General features: G+C 38.4%; 1 protein-coding gene across 2 annotated transcripts in view; it reads left to right on the top strand.

Annotated features, from left to right (window-relative positions):
- The window catches only part of HECW2 (HECT, C2 and WW domain containing E3 ubiquitin protein ligase 2), a 248,764-nt gene that overhangs the window by 205,488 nt on the left and 23,938 nt on the right, over positions 1-19,338 (top strand). For both annotated transcript variants that reach the window (XM_027767973.1, XM_027767974.1), the window contains exons 19-22: positions 3,583-3,703; positions 5,421-5,534; positions 13,200-13,352; positions 15,134-15,232. In XM_027767973.1, coding sequence (XP_027623774.1) covers positions 3,583-3,703; positions 5,421-5,534; positions 13,200-13,352; positions 15,134-15,232 — 487 coding nt within the window. The remainder of the gene's footprint in view (positions 1-3,582; positions 3,704-5,420; positions 5,535-13,199; positions 13,353-15,133; positions 15,233-19,338) is intronic.

The following is a 19,338-nucleotide window of genomic DNA, read 5'->3' as shown; positions in this document are numbered from 1 at the left end:
CGCCCTGGTATTTCTTGGCAGTTGTACTTGATTTGTATCAAGAATATGACAAAGGTCAACAGTATAATTTACAGTAACTTTTAAATGATGAATTAATGGGTAAACGATTATTTTCATAATAGAACTATGAGCAAATGAATTTTTGCATCTAACAGTTTCAATCTGCAGAGTCTCCACAATTAAATCCTTTTACCTACAGTGCAAATGGAGACAGCTAATTTTTATTGTGTCTGTACTGATGCTGAAGGAATACAGCATGGTATGTCCCATATTCTTTTAAGCATCAAATTATATATTTCAATTACATGTGCTATTTTTTTTGAAAGAAATCATCTCCTAAAGAATCATGTTCATTTTGAGTCTTGAATGATTTTTGTTTGGTCTTTCTTTCTCCTCTCCTATCATTGATTGTGCTTTCAAAAGCTAATTCGTTATGGCTGCTCACTGAACTATCTGGGCTTACTGGTCTACCACTTCTCTGACTGGAGCACCAGCAAGTGTATTGTGTCACCTGAGTGGACTCATACTGCACTGCCCTGTCCATGATCCATCCAGGAGAGCAGCTTTGTGCTGGCAAAGATCATATTTCTTGTGTTTCAGACAATGCCTTTCAAATACACAGAAAACACTCACTCTGCATTAGCATAGATGCTGCCCACGTGTTTAGTTGGTTACACTTGACCTTTCTATGAGAATATAGTGGTTCTCATTTGTGGCTACCCATTGGACTCATCTGGAGAGCTGTATAAAACACTTATGCCTGGGTCCCACTCCCACAGATTCTGATGTAATGCACCTTGGGTATGGCCTGAATATTGGGATTTTTTTTTTTCCAAAGCTTCCTAAGTGATTCTCATGTATAGTCAAGATTGAGAACCACTGCTTAGGAGTCTCTGCTGCTTCCTAAATCTAAGGTTGTTTTTTCTCTACAGCATAACTCTTGCTCTTTGGGTAAAAAAATCACAATAACACAAATAGATCTCCAGACATATTATTGATCAATAGCCAGTTTTGTAAAAATCTATTCCTAAAATCCCAGCATATTTCCCTTGTCTTTAGTACTTATTTCTATGCAGATAACAGTAACAGCTAACACTTAGGGCTTCTTATGTCTTCTTAGGCAGACACTGCATAAAGTGCCATGTACTTTTTATTACTAACATGTTTAATCCACAAGTGTGGCCCTGATCTCTCACCCCATCTCCAGTACTTTCAAGTGCCTCTAGAGCACATGCATCAACCAGCTGTTGTCTCCAACTCAATAGGTGTAAAGCTTCATATGCCCCCATCAATCAGCATCACTTCTCACACTGCTTATTCATCAGATAGATCTGGCTCAAACCCCAATTGTACTGTCCTTGGACTGTGACTTGGACAGGAAACAGTATCTTCATTTTCCTTAGTTGCAAAGTGGTGGTAATGGTAATAATACCCACGTTGTAGACTCATTGTGAGGATTTCTCCAGATCCCCTCTATAATTTACTGGACTCTAATGTATAGCAGGCACTTAACAAATGGTGGTTATTGTTATTGTTATTGTTGAACAACTTTATGTTATCATCAGCCTTCTCATTCCTCTCCCTGACTTATCCATTCTGTCACCAATTCTTATTTCCATTCCCATTATGAATGTTTCTGAGTCACCACACTCTAGTCTGGTGCTTATCCCCTCAGGCTTTGATTGCTGCAACAACTCCTAACTGGGTCTCCACCCTCCAGTCTCCTTTCCTCTTTCCCACCCTTAATTCACTCAGCACACTGAAAAGAACTTCTTAAATAAAGCACCACTCAGATATTATCCCCTTGCTCAAGATCCTATAAAAGCTGTTCTCCACATGTTTTCACCAGTCTTCAGCTCAGTTTTCTAAACTCCTCTTATCATTTGGCTCCAACCCTTCTGAGCAGTTTAGTTTCCCATTTCTTACCTAGCACTTCCTCTTCGCTTCATATTAGCAGGGTGTCCTCATCGTCTTCTAAACATGCAAGTGATGCTTATTCTGGCTCTTATTGCCCTATTCCAGTGTACAACATAGATTTTCCTTTGTTTGCAAGGTTTGGTTCCAATTAAGCCTCTTTCCTAAGGTCTTTTCCATTTTGATCTCTACTCATCCTCATTACTTTTCTGTAACATTGCCATTTCTTTTCGGTAACACTGCTCTTGAATGCAGTACCTTGGTGGTCTTCACAGCCAGTGGCGGTGACAGAGTGGAGAGAGCACACACCGGATTTTATGGAGCAGCTGCCCACAATAGCCCCAAGAAAATAATACCAGTTGTTGCAAATCTCCCAAATAATTTTCAAGGGAAAATTCCATTTACATTTTTGAGTTTGTTTTGTTTTGTTTTAACTGAAATCTCCTAAGAGTCAACTTGTAATTAATTTTAAATATTTTTTTTTAAAGAATGTGATACACAAGATAGGTCTATAGGGTTGAGTATAGTTCCCTCTACTTTGTGATCTGTAAACCATCTAGTTTAAGACTTAATTATTCTCTAATTATTTGATACATTTTATTTCTGTCTCCTTAATTGAGATATCCTCTCTAGCAACTCCATCTAATCCATTTGGGGCATCTCTGGCTGAACCTAACATAGTATTAGCCATGAATAATAGCTATTTAGTTGACTCATTTGTTAAAGAAACCTTTGACAAACTTAATGTGGTGTGTAATGAACAAGACTTAGTAGTTTGGGGTTTCTAGTCTCTTTCGTTGAGTTGGAAAATATTTAGTGGAACTAGTCAGTGTTTTTGTCATAATTCTGTGTCTGAGTCTCATATTCATCATCAGTTTTATATACTGGCTTGTTGCTTAGTTGTCCTGTGACACAAACCTAGGTTTTTCTAAGGAAAGAGGCACACACTGTGTTGTTTTTGCACTTTATTAAAGATATTTTCAATCAAATGACATATGAAATGTCTGTCAGTAATCAGTAGATATTCATAGTACTGCAGTAATGCAGAAAATATTAGCATTATTTACTTTTCATGCAACCAGGAGACATATGCCTTCTGTATTTGTGTCTGAATTTTATTTTTACATTAAGATTATTTTACCCTGCAATATGAAATCTATGTAAATTATGTATCTAAAGTCACTCCTACTTATAGTGCATATCTAAAAGGAGTTTTGTGGGGATTCTTTGAGTGAAGAATTTTGATTGAATGATAAAAAAGCTCACGATTCTTGCCTTATATGCCACATACTCCTATACTGTAACTTCCTGTCTAATTGCTATGATATCATTTCAGTGGCAAGCACAGATATTCCATCCTGAACAGTTACCACCAGACATGAATAACTGTTTGACTCATTAGTTTGGACTGAAAAGGAGAACATATTTGAGAAATACATGGGCACTGTTGTAACTATTCAAACAGTTATTTTTTTCTCTCAATCAAAATGCCACAAAGACATGGCTTCATGTTTGTTATAGCCTTCAACTTTGAAAGGTGAAAAGTACAGAAGCTAAAATATTGCCTCCTTTTACTTAACGTGGTAGTAGTTTTTTTTTCAAGGTGATGTGATGAACATAAAGACAATGCACAAACCCATATTGTCCTCTTTTTATGGTTTGCTGTAGGTACTCAGCGTGCCAATGCCCGGGCTCCAGCCCCTTACAAGCGAGATTTTGAAGCCAAACTAAGGAACTTTTACAGGAAGTTAGAGACAAAAGGCTATGGACAAGGCCCAGGGAAATTAAAGTAAGTCGAAGTGATACAAACCACATGATTTATAGATGGGGAAAGGCTGAGCTGCAATTGGAAATTTAGGGAATTGATTGTGATTTGTGCTGACTACCCTTTGTTTTTGTTAGCATAATTGTTTCAGCATTTATAAATTATAGGATCATCTAATATAATTCTGGAATTAAGCATGATGAAGCTTACGGTTTTCAAACAAGCAGTTAAGACACTATCACTTGCCATGTGAAGGTATAGGCAAAATAAAAATCTGGCTTATCTTTTTCTTTTGAAAAGTACCTCTGTCGGCTTGCTGTATATTCATTAGCTATAAAGCTATTTATTGTCCTGTCCTATGTTGCAAGTTTACCATGTCCTGAGCTGAGCTGAGTGTTGGTATACTACTTAGCTCTAGTTTTCTCTGTGAAGCAAATTTCACAACAGAATGTGTCATGAATGTCCTTTCTGCCTTTTTTATACACCCCCCCTTTAAATGGGGAAACCAAAGTATCAACTTGTCTTTTGTTCTGGAATTATGTTTGCTTCTCCATTTGCCTTCCCTTTCCATCTCTGGCCCTTCACTGGCCCCCACTAAATCACTGTGCCATCTGAGGGGAGATCCAGGAGGATCTCCATTATGGAGCACCACCAACTTTGGATTCCTGAGAAAGGGGCTGGGAGCCAGCCCCACTGTCCCATGATTCCCTGCCCTATGCATGGGAGGGCTTACTCATTACTTTCAAGAGACATCAACCTGCCCCAACCACTGAGCCTCTGACTTTTACCTTTCTCACACTTGACCTTATGCAGGCCTAGAAGATCTAGTTTTCATGCGCCCAGCCTCTCTATCATCTCCTTGTCTATAACCATTTACATTAAGGGCAAGTTGATATCTGTGACTTTGTCATTGTCACAAGTAAATTAATAGGCTACAAGTACCATTCATTTGTATCTGTCCCTTAGACAATCTCAAGATTCACTTAATTTAAAAATTAGGGCTAGCTGGTAGTGTGGTGGCTAAGGCAACGAGATCCCACATATCCAACTTCATGGTTCAAGTCTCAGACCCAGTGGCTTGAAAAACATGAGGTGCATGTGCATGCATGCCCAAAATCCTTGGAGGAGAATGGAGGAGAAGGGATTGTGGCATGGCCATCCCCCCTTGGGGGGTGATTTCTCACTTTTCCTCTTTCTTTCTCTGTCTCTGGTAAGCACTTGTGCCCTATAGGGGAAAAAAAATAAAGATAAAAAAATTAAATTAAGCACAATTATGTCAATTCTCAGTCATCTCTCTGGGACCTTAGTAGTTGAGTTTTTCGTCTTGGTGTACTAAGGCCTAAAATATCACCTTGTAGAGTTGTTCTTCCTTTACTAAACAAAGGTGTATTATGTGTGTGTGTGTGTGTGTGTGTGTGTGTGTGTGTGTGTGCACGAATGTTGTCTTATGATCATTTTCCTTCTGTTATAAATTTATTTGACCACCCACAAAGACCTCTCGAATTGTTTTCACAGGCTAGAGGTAGGGAGCTCTGTTTACCTGTGGTTTTCTTGCATAACTGTTGTAAATGCTGTTAAGAACTGCAGAAAATATGCATCTGACTGTAGATGGCAACATTAAGTAACTCCACTTCTCACCTAATTAACTGTGGTAAACTGAAATTAAATGGCAAGTGTCACATTCTAGATAGATAAGGATTAGGTAATAATCTGTATTTTTCCAATTGTTTCTTTATGACAGGTTAATTATCCGAAGAGATCACTTACTAGAAGATGCTTTTAATCAGATTATGGGCTACTCCAGAAAAGATCTGCAGAGAAATAAGCTGTATGTCACCTTCGTTGGGGAGGAAGGGTGAGTAGAACAGAGAAGTGGGCCATGGAACATAGGCTGTAACCACAGGGCGGATGTTTCTCCACATCACTGTGGTTGCTTGAAACAGGAAATCCTTCTGGCAGGAAATGCTGCTCTCATACACTTAAACTTTTTTTTTTTAAAGGCTTCCTCTGGTTTTTAAATCATTTTTACATAGAAATTATTTAGTAAAATCTCATAGCTATCAATCATTTTTCAGAGCAGTAGGCTGGTTTGGTTTCTTGTCCTTGAATTTATGAAGGGGGGAAGCAAAGAATTGCAAGATCTTGTTATCTGCCCTGGAGGACTAAGTAAAATGTGTTTCACCTGTTAAACAAGTTCAGTTTCAGATCATAAATTAGAAATGCTGCTTTTCTGCAGAAAACCTCCACAGCAGTACCTCTCAGTCCCTGTTTTTTTTTTTTTCTTTGCCCCCTAGTTTTTTTCTTTCCTTGGGAGGGGACCACACCTACCAAAATAATTACCTGCCATAAACAAGCATGTCCAGCCTTCCGTGACTCTCCCATGAGTGTGCTCATCAGATAAGAGTTAGGAAATGGAGGGGTGAGCACTCCTACACACTGTCTGCTGTACCCAAATAGACATAACAGTTGTTAGAGATCACCTCGGAACGTGACGCTTCCATCACTCCCAGACTCCTTCCTCTTCGCCCATTTCAGCTCTAGGTTCCAGTCTCAGCACCTTCTTTATTACACCGTAGCCACTAGAAGGAATTGAAAATTTACCATACGGTTGTCTTAACTCTGGTGTTTTCTCTTTGACTCTACTGATTTAGATGATCTTAAGACTACCCCTCTAAGTTATGGCTCTGAATAAGGTGTATTAGATAATGGAATTATAATTATAGTAGTAATATTCAACAGATTCAACCATTTACTATATACTTGATAAAGCAGAGACTCCAAACTATGAAATAACTTACCTGTGCTCAAGAAACTGGAGAATGGGGGAACCAGCAGTTAGCGTAATGGCTATGTTGCTGGACTCCCACGTAGTCGACCGCAGTTCGCGTCTCGGACCCAGTGGCTTAAATCTCACGCCGAGCGCGTGTGCGTGCGTGCCCAAGATCCCGAGAGGAGAACGGAGGAGAAGGGATTGCGGTGTGACCATCCCCCCTGGGGGGTGATTTCTCGCTTTCTGTCTCTATGTATCTCTCTGTCTGGCGAGCGCACGCGCCCTATAGCAAAAACCTCTCCAAAAAAAAAAAATAATAATAATAAAAATAAACTGGAGAATGGCAAAATCAGGATTCAGACTCTGGTCTTTCATCCTGTACTCTTTGACCAGCACTGGGGCATAAGCAAAACTCTGGAACACTATCTGAATTTTGTTCCTATTCCTGGGCCTTTGTACCATTCCAGCTAGTGACTGATAACTTTTGCTATTGTCAGATGTACTGTTGTATGATCTCCAAATGTATATATATATATGTATATATGCACATATATAATATTTATTATATTATGTTATATACACACTATGATACAGCAAAGTTTGTCCAGAAGCTTTCCTAATTCTTGAGCCTGTTGTTGCTGATGTGAGTAAATGGACTGTCAGTTTGTTAGTTAACTTCAAGATACAGGTGCACAGTTGAAAATAAAGGCAAATGTTGTTAGCTTACTCACAGGTATGCATGAGATTCCAAGTATTTTCTTACATGACCAGTCTGGTTTGGATGAGAATATTTTTCCTCCCCCAGAACTCCAGCTGCCTTCCTTTATGGTGGGACCAACAGTTTGTTGAGATCTTAGAGATGTGAAGAAGAGTCTTCAGAAGCTCTCATCCCATCTGCTTGAATAGAACAGATGCTTATCAGGCCTGCTCATCCTACAATGGTTGCCCCCTGTTTGGGACATTGGTTTCTGGGAGGAGGCCCAGACTGAGTGGGATTTGATACTTCTGTAGTTGATTGCCACTAATGTCTAAACGCTTCCTGCCTCTGTCACCTGTCTCCTTCCTGTCACTCCAGAGGGAAAACAAAAGAGAGGATGTTTTGAGGAGTGACCTCAGTTATCAGGGATAATCTCTTAATATGTTTTCTCTGCGTATGGCTTATCAAACCTAGATTTCTGGATGCATGGCTTTATCATGTCAATTTCATATATGTAGATGATTAGCTCTAACCTTTATTTTGCTATTGAGAAGCGGAGAATACATACACTATTTTGAAAGATTAAAACAACACTCTTGCTGAAAAAATACAAATATCAAATCAACATTCAATTAAGGGGTCCAGTCATGGAGGTGCAGTGGTAGTGCAATATTTTGTGATTCTGAGGCCACATGGGAAGGTCCTGAGTTCATGTCCTGCATGAATACCTTATTGGGTGAGCTTCTTCCTTCTCTCAGAAAAAAATAAATCCATACACTTAAAATATCAAGGAGTCGTGGGCCAGCTGATGGTGTGGGGGCTAAGGTGACTGATCCCACATACCAACTTTACAGTTCAAGTCCTGGACCTGGTGACTTGAGAAACATGCCAGGCATGTGTGCATGTGAACTCAAAATCCCAAAAGGAACAAGAGATGGAAAAAGGATTGTGACATGACTATTCCTTATGGGCATGCTTTCTCACTTTCCCTTGGTCTCTCTCTAGAAAGCACACACACCCTATAACAAATTAAAAAACAAAACAAATGAATTCATTTCAAGTCTAGTAGAGAATCTACATTTTAAAAGATATATATTAAGGAGTCCTTTTAGCCTTTGCCACCTTCTTGATCACATTGACTCTCTCACAGTAAAATAGAAGTTCATAACATTTTCTTCTGGATTATAATAAATGCCCAAAGTGAAAAGCTACCAAGATTTTTTTTTTCATTCAGTTTTAAAAATGAAGCTAAAAGTTTTCTGTTACTTTCCATTCACCCATTTTAATGCCTTCAAAATGTCATCATTTTGTTCTTCATGTCTAGCTCTAGTAATTTATGTTTAAAAATACATATTGGGTAGTCAGAAAAGTCATGACGTATTTTTCCATGTTTTTCTGTGTGCAAAAATGCATCATGACTTTTCCAAAGACACTACGTAACCGGCGCCCAGATCTTGGTTTCTAATATCATTCTTCAGTTAAAAAGAACAAGGGTTTCTTGGGGAAAGTGCTAATTCTAGGACTGGGTCGGGAAATATACAAAATGAAGCTTTAAGTATCTCGTAGTGTCTGCCAGAAAGTAAAGAAGTCCTCAAAACCCCGTGTTTGATGGGAGTCTGTCACAGGGACACAGGACCCACCGGAAACAATTACTAGTGATCAAAACTGGAATAATTTGAGCAAAAAATAAATAAATAAAGTCGTAGTGGATTATAACCCAAAGTACAAAAGAAATATCTATACTGATATAAATATGTGATCAAATAAATAATGATTGAAAATAGAAAAATCTCCTTGCAGAATATCTCCAAGTAATTCAGCATAACTCACTACTCCTTAATTGTGAATTGTAGTAACTTTCTTCCAAATAGTGCAGTATGGAAAGCGACATGAGACGTTAAAAAGTTTACAGTAAAGAAAGCTGACACACAGTCAGGTGATCAAGGCTAACAGCAATAGTTGTAAATCGTGCTGATAATATATATTTTGATATGATGTGATGAGAATGGCACTTTATCTCCATGGGCTTCCCCAAAATTATAACCCTAGTTCAACTGTTAGAAAAATATCAGACAAATCTTTTATTTGTACAATGATTTGAGGAACACTACAAAACTTTGCTGGTAATTTTAAAAACTGTCAAGGTCATCAAAAAACAGAGGAACCTGAAAAACTATCACAGTCAAGAGAAGATACACAATTAAATACAACATGGTTGAGCTGATCCTATAGCCCAGCAGTTAGGAGAATTGGCTTCCATATGGCCAACCTCAGTTCAAATCCCAGTACTGGCAGCTTGAAAAATATTCACAGGCATGTGCATGTGTGTCTTTGAATACAAATACATTAGTTGGCAGTTATCTATCACTTCTTGCCAAAATAATATTTTGCATTATGCCTGGCTTTTTGCAAAAAGTGAAGAGTATCTAATCATTGCTTTGTGATTGCTGATTTAATTTGGTTAGAGCTGGGGGTATTAAAATTTCCACTCTACCTAATTTGGTTATCTGTCTTTGCAAAGTTGCAGAGAAGAGAGGTTGGCGGTGGCTTAGTAGCTGCAAACTGAGTCATCTTGACCAAATGTGGTGGGAAATGGCATGCAGTGGTTGCCTATTTCGGTCAGGCTCTAGTCTGCCTAGACGTCGCTTCTCTAGGAAGGGGGACAATGAAACACTGCATATTCTCCAGCGTATTATTTTCTTCAGATTGAAAGTCCTTGGAACTAACACACACGTGATGTCAAAAGTTAGCTACAGGTAGACTACTGTGATCTGACAAGGCATCCTGGGCCATTCATGTTTTAGTACCCAGAACAGTAAAGAATGAATGCCTACATAAAGAGGATGTTTACACTATGACAGCTCCGCCTCTTCTTTCTTCATTGCCAGTCTGTAAAGGGCACCTTTCTTTAAGAAAGAATGAGCCCATTATGTATGAGGTGCCATCACTATGACATCAATCATCTGTCTTGCAAAGCCACACTTAGACTAGGAGACATATGTAAATAGTTTTAGTTTGAGGGTTTAAGAACTTTCCTTAACTCGTGTCCTTCTGGTGAGCTCTTTTTGAAATCTCCCTCCTGAGACAGGCAAATGAAAGCTACTAGGACAGAGGAGATGCGCAACAGTTTTCCTACTTGTAAATAACGAGCAGTCCTTACATATGACTGATCAGGTCTTCCCTAGAGCCCAAGTATTACCATTAATCCTCAGAAATCTGGAAAGCTTCAAGTTAAACTTTATAGTATTGCTTGGTTTCTCCCCCAAACAGACACTTGCAGAATAAACTACATACCTTGCTAAAGAAGGGTGCATCTGTGTCTGGTCTTTGGCTTGGAGTCACTAGGTAAAATTTTATGTAGTAACACTCCTTACTCACCTACCAAGCCTGCTGTAGTGGCTCAAGAAGTAATGCCTTGCTGCTATAAATATCTGAGGGTGAATCAGAAGACACACACGCCATGTGTGCCTGAAACAGCTTGTAGGAACCAATGGTGTGACTTTCTAAGACTATCATCTTTCATTTTATAACTTACTTCTGTTGGAATACCTTGATTTCAGTAGTTCTTGGTTGAAAATAAAGGGTGGGAGGATAAAATTCATGATTGTAACAAATATTGGGTGCCACCAATAACGTGGGTGGTATGCCAGCTCAGCATCGTGATGGTGTTTAAAGTGCCTTATCAGCACTTTGGGCCCAAAACTACACGGCCACCCTAAAGACATCTGTGCTTATTCAGAAGTGCCCTCAGATGCAGCTGTTGTGTGGCTACACACCCGTTGTCTAGAGTCTGTATTTCCGTGCCAAGCCTTTAGCTGTGGAACCAACCTAACTGGCAAAACAGGAATGTAACAAACGATCCCTGTGATATGAGTCATATTAACTATTTATATGGAAGAGGTTGCTAAGATATTTCAGGAAGCACATACACCCTATACTCTGCTGTGACATATTTTACTGAATTAGCTAGACTTTTATATAAATTATAATCCACAATCTGCTCTCAGATAAGCAGTTCTAAATTTTGGATTATGATCAAATCAAAGATTAAAAATTGCCTCAGCTTTAGGTTGGCTCCATCAGGGCTTGGAGAGTTAAAAAAAAATAGCAGATAAAAACTTAACCAGTGAAACACAGATTTCCTCTTAGAGGAGCTATTAGCTTTGTTCTGTCTTAGGAAGAGTTATACTTCGTAGTTTAACTCCTCAGGGAACTTTTGTCTTATCTTTGGCCAGATTCAGCTATTACCATAGAAAAGAACCAAGGTCTATCTTTTTTTTTTTTTTTAATTTCTTTTATACATTCAATCCCATATATCACTTAGCTCGTAAAATGAATGTTCCAACCTGAATCCATTTCTCACTGGTCTAGTCAGGGATACTACACACGTTATCATCAACAGATAATAACCCATTGTTTTGTCCCATAAATGTCTTGCCTCTGTATTTTTCTCCTTAATGTCTTTCCTCAGACTCTCCTCCTTCTCCCACCCTCTTCCCACACTGTATGCATCGTGTTCCCTTAAAGCTTCTTTGGCCCTGAGAATCTTCTCTGTTTGCACTTTCTTTGCACATATGAGCCCTGTCGTTGTGGTGTGAGTATGGTTCTGGGGTTAATACTGCTGGTGGTGGCTGAAAGGTTTAGTTACTATGCAGAATGTCATTTTAAATTTAATAATTATGTATATCTTTTTCATGCGTACCAGAAAAAATAAAAATTTCATAAATATGGTTGAAGATAAGGTTACATAGAAAAGGCAAATAAATTTGAAGTTGACCTAGTGAAAAATATTACAGAAATTATATTCATGTTCATATGTGGCAAAAATTGGGCATTATGTGGCTAAGTGAAGTCTGTTTATGTAATTTCTTTTAAACTCTCAAGTGAGATATAAAAGCCATTTCAATTTTTCTTACTAATCTCCCAACTTCCTTTTCTACCTATAATAGGATCCTTTTCTGCATCATACGGTCCCATCACTGAACTTGACTCAGTTTCTTTTTCATTTGAAAAAATACAATGTTCACAGAAGAAATTCAAAAAGATAGAGAGAGAGAGAGAGAGAGAGAGAGAGAGAGAGAAAGAGACAGAATTTTTAAAAATACCTTTCACAATCATCCACTCCAACGTACCAGTCCCACTCATTCCTCTTTCAGCATCCCGGTCTGTGTTTGAACCTATGTATACTTTTTATCATAGACATACTTTGTACTTTTCATTTTAAATTTTACATATCAGATTGCTTTATTGCAGACTCCTCTTTGCTGCCTTTTTTTTGCTCTCAGAATCGTTGCCACTTGTCATTCCTCAAACCTAACACAATCTTTTCTTATACTTAACTTTGACTCTCATGTATTTTTAAGTGAAGTGGAATTTATTCTGCAAGTAAGGTGCTGGAGTTTCAGCCTCTTCTCCAAATACCTTCCTTACGAAGCTGTAGACACCCTCATTATTCGTGTCTGTAATTTTCTTGGTGATTCTATAATGTAAAGTTTTCCCTTATACCCTATCATTTCTCTCTCTCTCTTTTTTTTTTCCCCTCTGATTTCCCTAGAGGGCCTGTGTCTGTTATAACCTCTCTCCAATTCATGAAGTCTCATTTTTCCAACATGTAAAAATATTTAGAAATTTATGAAAATTCCATGTCTCAGTGAGTATATATAACTGATTCCCTCCATTTTTTCCTATTTAAATAAAGTTTTTCCCATTGTATTCTCTTTATCTATAACCTTTAAAAGACATTTAAAAGATTTACCTTTTTATACATGTTTAAACAATCAATTTAGTGGTATAGTGCCTATTTTATTCATTATCTGGTGTATAGCTTAGTATTGGGTATATTCTATATAAATGTCCATTTCATTATTCTGGGTCAAGACATGGATTAGATCAGGAACCATAATCATTCTATGTCTCTTTTTTAAAACAGTAGTCCTGGTATGTAAACAATCAAATTTGTAATATATAGTCTATAGAAAGTTGAGCTTTGGAGAAAAGGTGTCCAATATTTAGGAAAACAAGCAAACAAATATCCTACTGTGGATTTCTTACAGGCTGGATTACAGTGGACCTTCCAGAGAGTTTTTCTTCCTGGTATCCAGAGAACTCTTTAACCCATATTACGGCTTATTTGAATATTCAGCCAATGACACATATACAGTACAAATAAGTCCCATGTCTGCTTTTGTAGACAATCACCATGAGTGGTAAGTATTTTTTCCCCAAAGTTTTTCTTCATTTGATTTTCTGTGATAATGGTTTCTATATGAACTTACATTTCTTTTATCATTTTTTTCCTTAACAAAATCACATTTTCAAGCTAGGATTAGCTGCCCCCTCCCCCCAAGATCAATGTTAAGTGAACTAGGTAGAATTCAAAAGGTTTCTCCCATTGAAAGAGAATTATAAATGACGTCAGGTTCCCAGGAAAAACCTGAACTCCCTCTGGGCACCTTTGGGTGTCTGTGAGTTCTGAGGTAGGCTGGGGTGAGGAGACGGGCCTGACCACAAAGTCAGGTAGCTGCTATAGCTAGCCTTGAGGAAGTAGCTGACACAGGGGTTGGAGGCGATGCAGCAGCTAGAACTCTGGTTGGAGGATGGTAATGGAGTGGGGAAATGGTAGGGTGAGTGGCCAAAAAGAACTGGTAGGGGAAGGACAGGAGTGAAGAGTCACAAGCAGAGGTTACTCACTGCAGTAGCCATTTGAAGCTTGTAACCAGGGATTGCTTCTGTCCTAGTTTCTTACACAGAATTATCAAGGAAAGTAGTTTAGGATTTCTACCTGAAAAATCAGTCATTCTGAAAACCCCCAATTGCATTCTTTCCAAACATCCTTACATCTTTTTAAAATCTCTGCCTTTATAGACTTTAAATGTATAACTCTATTTGCTTGTTCCTGTTCATTTCCATTGAGAGTAGCAAAAGAGAGAACCTGAGTATAACTCATGTAAAAAGCTTCTTTGAGTCATGGGGTTAATATTGGTGGGTGGAGGGTAGTACTTGTGAGGACTTATTCTTTAAACTAACTTTCGTCTAGCTACAATTTAGAGTCCTCCTAATTGTGGCTATAATACTAGTGCTAACAAAAATGGAAACAGAGAAACAAAGCTGCTGGATCCTAATCTTAAAACAGCTGCCTAATACTAAAATTACAAACTGACAGAATAATGTCACTGGATTTGTACTTTTGGAAATCATCTGCCATTCAAGAAACTAGAATCTGAATACTTTCAAAATAGAAAATAAGTGTACATCTGAGGCAGCAAATCTAGTCATAACGAATATATTTACTAAAGTTTCCAAAGTGATTCAGAATCAAAGTGAGCCTTGAAATTTCAGAGAACAGAATGTCCTACAAGGAAACTCCCCCAAATGTCCATATCATAATTCTTGAATGGCGATAGCTATCATCAAGGATGTGAGTTGAGATAGAATAGGTTTAGGAATATTTTCAACCTGAGATTGGCCTTTTCCTCAAAAGGGAATGCTACCATGTTTCTATTAAAGAAATCCTGCTAATATTCATGCATGTAAACCAATAGATCATTGGGAAAGTCATGATTCAGTTTTGCCTAGAAAAATACGTCATGACTTTCCCAATGACCCAATAGTAAGGTACAACATCTCTCCCCACCCTGTGCCCACCACCACCAATTTCATTCTGCCAATATCTCTTGGAAGTAGTTTACAAAATTTCACTAAAATGCTAAAGGGGCTTAATGTTGGCCATGCAGAGTACTATGAGGTGGGCATTATTGACACAAGGGAATATCTCTTCATATCAGAGTCAAAGAGAGTTCTTCAGCAAGTAGATATGGATTATTAGTCTAATGACACAGCCTACGGTGCACACACACTCTCATGGACCATCGGCAATTGATCTTGGACAAACTTAGATAGTTAGAACTGGAAGACATTCTAGGAGACAAACAGAACCATTTAGAAACTGCTCCATGATGTGTAAGCTAGCTCATGTTTTCCTTTGCAGGTTCCGGTTCAGTGGTAGGATCCTTGGTCTTGCACTAATACACCAGTATTTGTTGGATGCCTTCTTCACACGGCCCTTTTATAAGGCTCTTCTCAGAATGTAAGAGTGTTTTTATTGTTTACATAATTATGGTGTAAAAATGTATTATTTACATTACTGAAAAGTCTTCTGTCAAAGACATCACTTATCTGTTCACTATCTCAAATATGTTATGATTAAACCCAACAGTGGTTTAGATTTCTAAAACTAATGCAATTTCAAATACGGTCACTTTGTTTTTCTGCTTCTAACTCTTTATGCCTGCTTCACTCACCAAGTCTTAAGTTTTGTTCTACTTAAATAATTTATTTTCATTTATTGCAACACATGTTTCTTCAAAACAATTGTACTTCAAACAGAGCACTGGAATTCTTGTGGTATTAATGCTGATTATTAATAGAATAGTTGTGGGTTAGTCTTGGTGACTCAGAGCCCCTGTCCTTTATGAGATGCATTTTATATTTTGCTTTATGCAGACTTTCAACCACTTACTCTTGTTTCAAATGTTTTATTCTCTCATTTTTTGTTTTTATTTTATTTTTTGTTTGCTTGTCAGGTGTGGACTATGTCTTAGTTTTCTCGAGTTCTTCTTATGAATCAGTAATTTGTGGTGGCAGATGAAAATTTAGTATTCACAGAATTTATTTTCATGGTTATCACCGCGAAAGATTGCAATTACTGTAAAGTATAGGGCAAAGTTCTTCTATCCTATAATCAGTAGTCACTTACAAGGCTGAAGAGGAGAAGGCAACTGTCTATGAGGTAACAGTTCAAACTTGCAATGAATAAACACTCACCGGATTTTTACTCAGTTCTGTCCAACTCATCCCTAATTGAAGCAAGCTCTCTGCTCTCTCTAACATGGAAACTTAGACCTCAAATGAATACACACACACACACACACACACACACACACACACACACACACAAATGCTTTTTATGGACACTGGCTCAGGGCAGGAGGGATCATTAGGAAGACTTCTGCCCTTCTGCCTTCCTCTCTTTCAGGGTCTTTCCAGCTGTACCAATGAGGGCTGTTTTCTCTCTCTGGTCCACTTTGCGTCTTCCCATTTTGTCATCTTTCATCCTCTCCTTTAAGCTCCTTGAAAGAGTAGTCTAGGGAACCAGCAGTTAGCGTAATGGCTATGTCGCTGGACTCCCACGTAGTCGACCGCGGTTCGTGTCCCGGACCCGGTGGCTTAAAACTCACGCCGGGCGCGTGTGCGTGCGTGCCAAAGAGCCCGAGAGGAGATTGGAAGAGAAGGGATTGCGGCGTGACCATCCGCCCTGGGGGGTGATTTCTCGCTTTCTGTCTCTATGTCTCTCTCTGTCTGTCTGGCGAGCGCAGGCGCCCTACAGTGAAAATCTCTCCCAAAAAAAAAAAAAAACAAACAAAAAAAAGAGTAGTCTATACCAACTCTATACTTAAATCAATTTTGTGTCCTCACACAGTTTAGCCTGCTTCTTTCCCAGCAGTGACCTATGAAAACTGTTTTTTGTTTGTTTGTTTTTTTGCCATAGGAAACTTGCATAAGTTAGAGAAAGAGAGTTAGAAAACTCACCTCCCTGCCGTAAAGGCCACACTGCAATCCTTTCTCCTCAATTTTCCTCTCTGTATTTTATGCTTGCACACACACACACACACACACACACACACACGAATCTGGCATGATTTTCAAGCTTCCAGGTCTGGGGCTAGAACTGTGGTCAGCCATATGAGTGTCCAATGCAACCTGTGGAGGCTTTTAATGAGTACTTTCAGTACTTACCTATTTAGATAATTCTGCTGCTTTTGATACTGTTGACCATCTCCTGCCCTTGAGTTTTTCCTGGCATCCATGACATTAAACTCTCCTGATTCTCCTTTTACTGTTCTATCTCCCTTCTAGCATTCCATCTGCCTTGCCCTGAAACCTCAGTGTTCCTGACACTCCCATTCTTGGCCTCAGCCTTTCTCACTCAGTGTGCTTCCCTGGGGAAATTCCTTCACCTCCTTTATCTCCTGCTGCCTCCCAGATCTGTAGCTCTAGTCTTGCTCTCTCTTGAATTATATGTCTCTACTCAGATGTCTCATGGAAACTTTAAAATCAGCATACATTTGGTATATATTATGACTGAGTAGTTTTCCATTGTGCATATGTGCCATATTTTTTCAATCCAGCAAATACCAGAGACTACATAGGAAAAGGTCAATGGTAGGAGGAAGGAGGGAAGGGCTCAAGGACAAAGCATTTAACAGACACAAGATTGTAAAGTTATCTGTTAAAAGTGATATATCTGGTAATATCTTTAACTTGATTAACATGCATGCATGTATACCTAGAAAAACCATACTGTACACTATAGAGATATACAATGATCAAATGAAATTTAAAACATGAGCATGGTTAAAATGAAACTCATCAATTTCCTCTGACTTAAAAATGTATCATTTCCTATATGCATAGTGGCAATTAATGAATGGTGCCAACATTTTCATGATGCTCTGGTCAGAAATTGAAATGGAAAATACACAGTAACTGTCCTTTCTACCTATCTTTGATATTGCCATGGTATAGTTCACAAATCATTATGGTACTTTTTTCCCCATGGAACTCATTGTGGCCTCAGAAATATTTTCAACTTACAGCACTGAAGACTGGCAATTAATCAGAATTGGCTTGCAACATGAGTTCATTTGCCCCCCTATTTTAGATATTCTTCTTTATGCCCCTCGATAAAATCATTTACTTTTTTTTTTTCTTTTCAAATTTTGCTTCAGGAACATGTGTACTTGCCAGAGCAGCAGAAGGGAAAGGGAGAAAGTGAGAAATAATGCCCCCACGGTGCATGGCCACACCACAATCTCCTCTCCTCCATTCTCCATTTGGAACTTTGAGCATGCACACACATACACCTGGTGTGAGGTGGCACCATGCTGCCAGATCCAGGATTTGAACCACACAGTTGGCTGCATGTGGGATCCCACATGTGGGATCCAGTTACCTAAACTACCATTCCACTGGCTAGCTCCCATTTATTAATTTCTACATGTTTAAATCCTAAATAATTCTTGAATTTATCTTCTCCCCTCTACCCTTGATAGCTCTGCCCTAATTAGAGCCTTTGGCCAGATTACTGTAGTGGTAATTAACTGGATAATTAATTGGTCTCTACTCAGTAATGATAACCCCATTTGAAATAATCTTCTATGCTGCAGCTTTCAGAAAAACTATTTATAATTTGTCTTGCACATCTGATCGTGCCATTTCTAGTTCCAAATCACCAAGCTCCTTGCAATAACACTGAAGTTTTGCTCCCAGCTACATTTCTAGTCCCATTCTCTGGAAGTTCTGTATTGTGATGAACTCTCTAGTACTGCCAGTATACTTACAGTACCCTGCACACTCAGTGCTTTGTGTTTTGTTCATGTATTCTCTCCTCTTATTTCTCTTTTTTCCTTTCATTCATTCCCTTTTATCTCTCTAGTTTTAAACATGTGCAAAATTTATTGTAGGCATCATCTGTCCCAAAAAGCTTTTCTTGACTCTCTTAAGTCCAAGCAGATGTCTCTTATGTTTACTTTAACAGCCCCCTATACCTACCTTATCTTTTCTAAAATTGAAGTATAATAAATATTTTTAAAGTACACTACCTATCCTTTGTTATTGTTATCACTTATCACCTTATATTAACTTACCTGTTTATGTGCCTGTCTCTTCAATTAGACTAGTATCTCCTGAGAGCAGAGACTATTTATCAAATAGCTATTAAGATGTTTGGGACATGCTTGATACCTAATTAATGTTTAGATTGCACCAAACAAAATGATCCTTGAAATTGGACGTGAGGGGTAGGAAATTTCAAAACAACTATAGCAAATCAATTATTATAACCTCAAAACAAGAGCTATATTAGTAACTCCACTGAAAAGTAGATATTTCCCTGCAGTCAAAAAAAAGTGAGAAATATAGAAAGCCATTATAATTGTAGAGCAATTTCTGTGGATTACTGTTTTCAGAATCACAGGAAGAATAAGAACAATGAAGCAAAAAAGAATGTATGTGAACTTGAATGACAGACTCCAGTATTAAAAATTATATAAAGTTGGCCCAACAGGCGGCACAGAAGTTAAGGTGGCTGGATCCCACATGCCCAATGGAGAGATTAGAGTCCTGGCTTGAAAA

This window comes from Tupaia chinensis, unplaced genomic scaffold (genome assembly GCF_000334495.1).
Source record: "Tupaia chinensis unplaced genomic scaffold, TupChi_1.0 Scaffold145082_1, whole genome shotgun sequence".
Taxonomy (NCBI): domain Eukaryota; kingdom Metazoa; phylum Chordata; class Mammalia; order Scandentia; family Tupaiidae; genus Tupaia; species Tupaia belangeri.
Note: the sequence above shows the minus strand (reverse complement) of the source record. Positions and strands in the feature narration are given on the sequence as shown.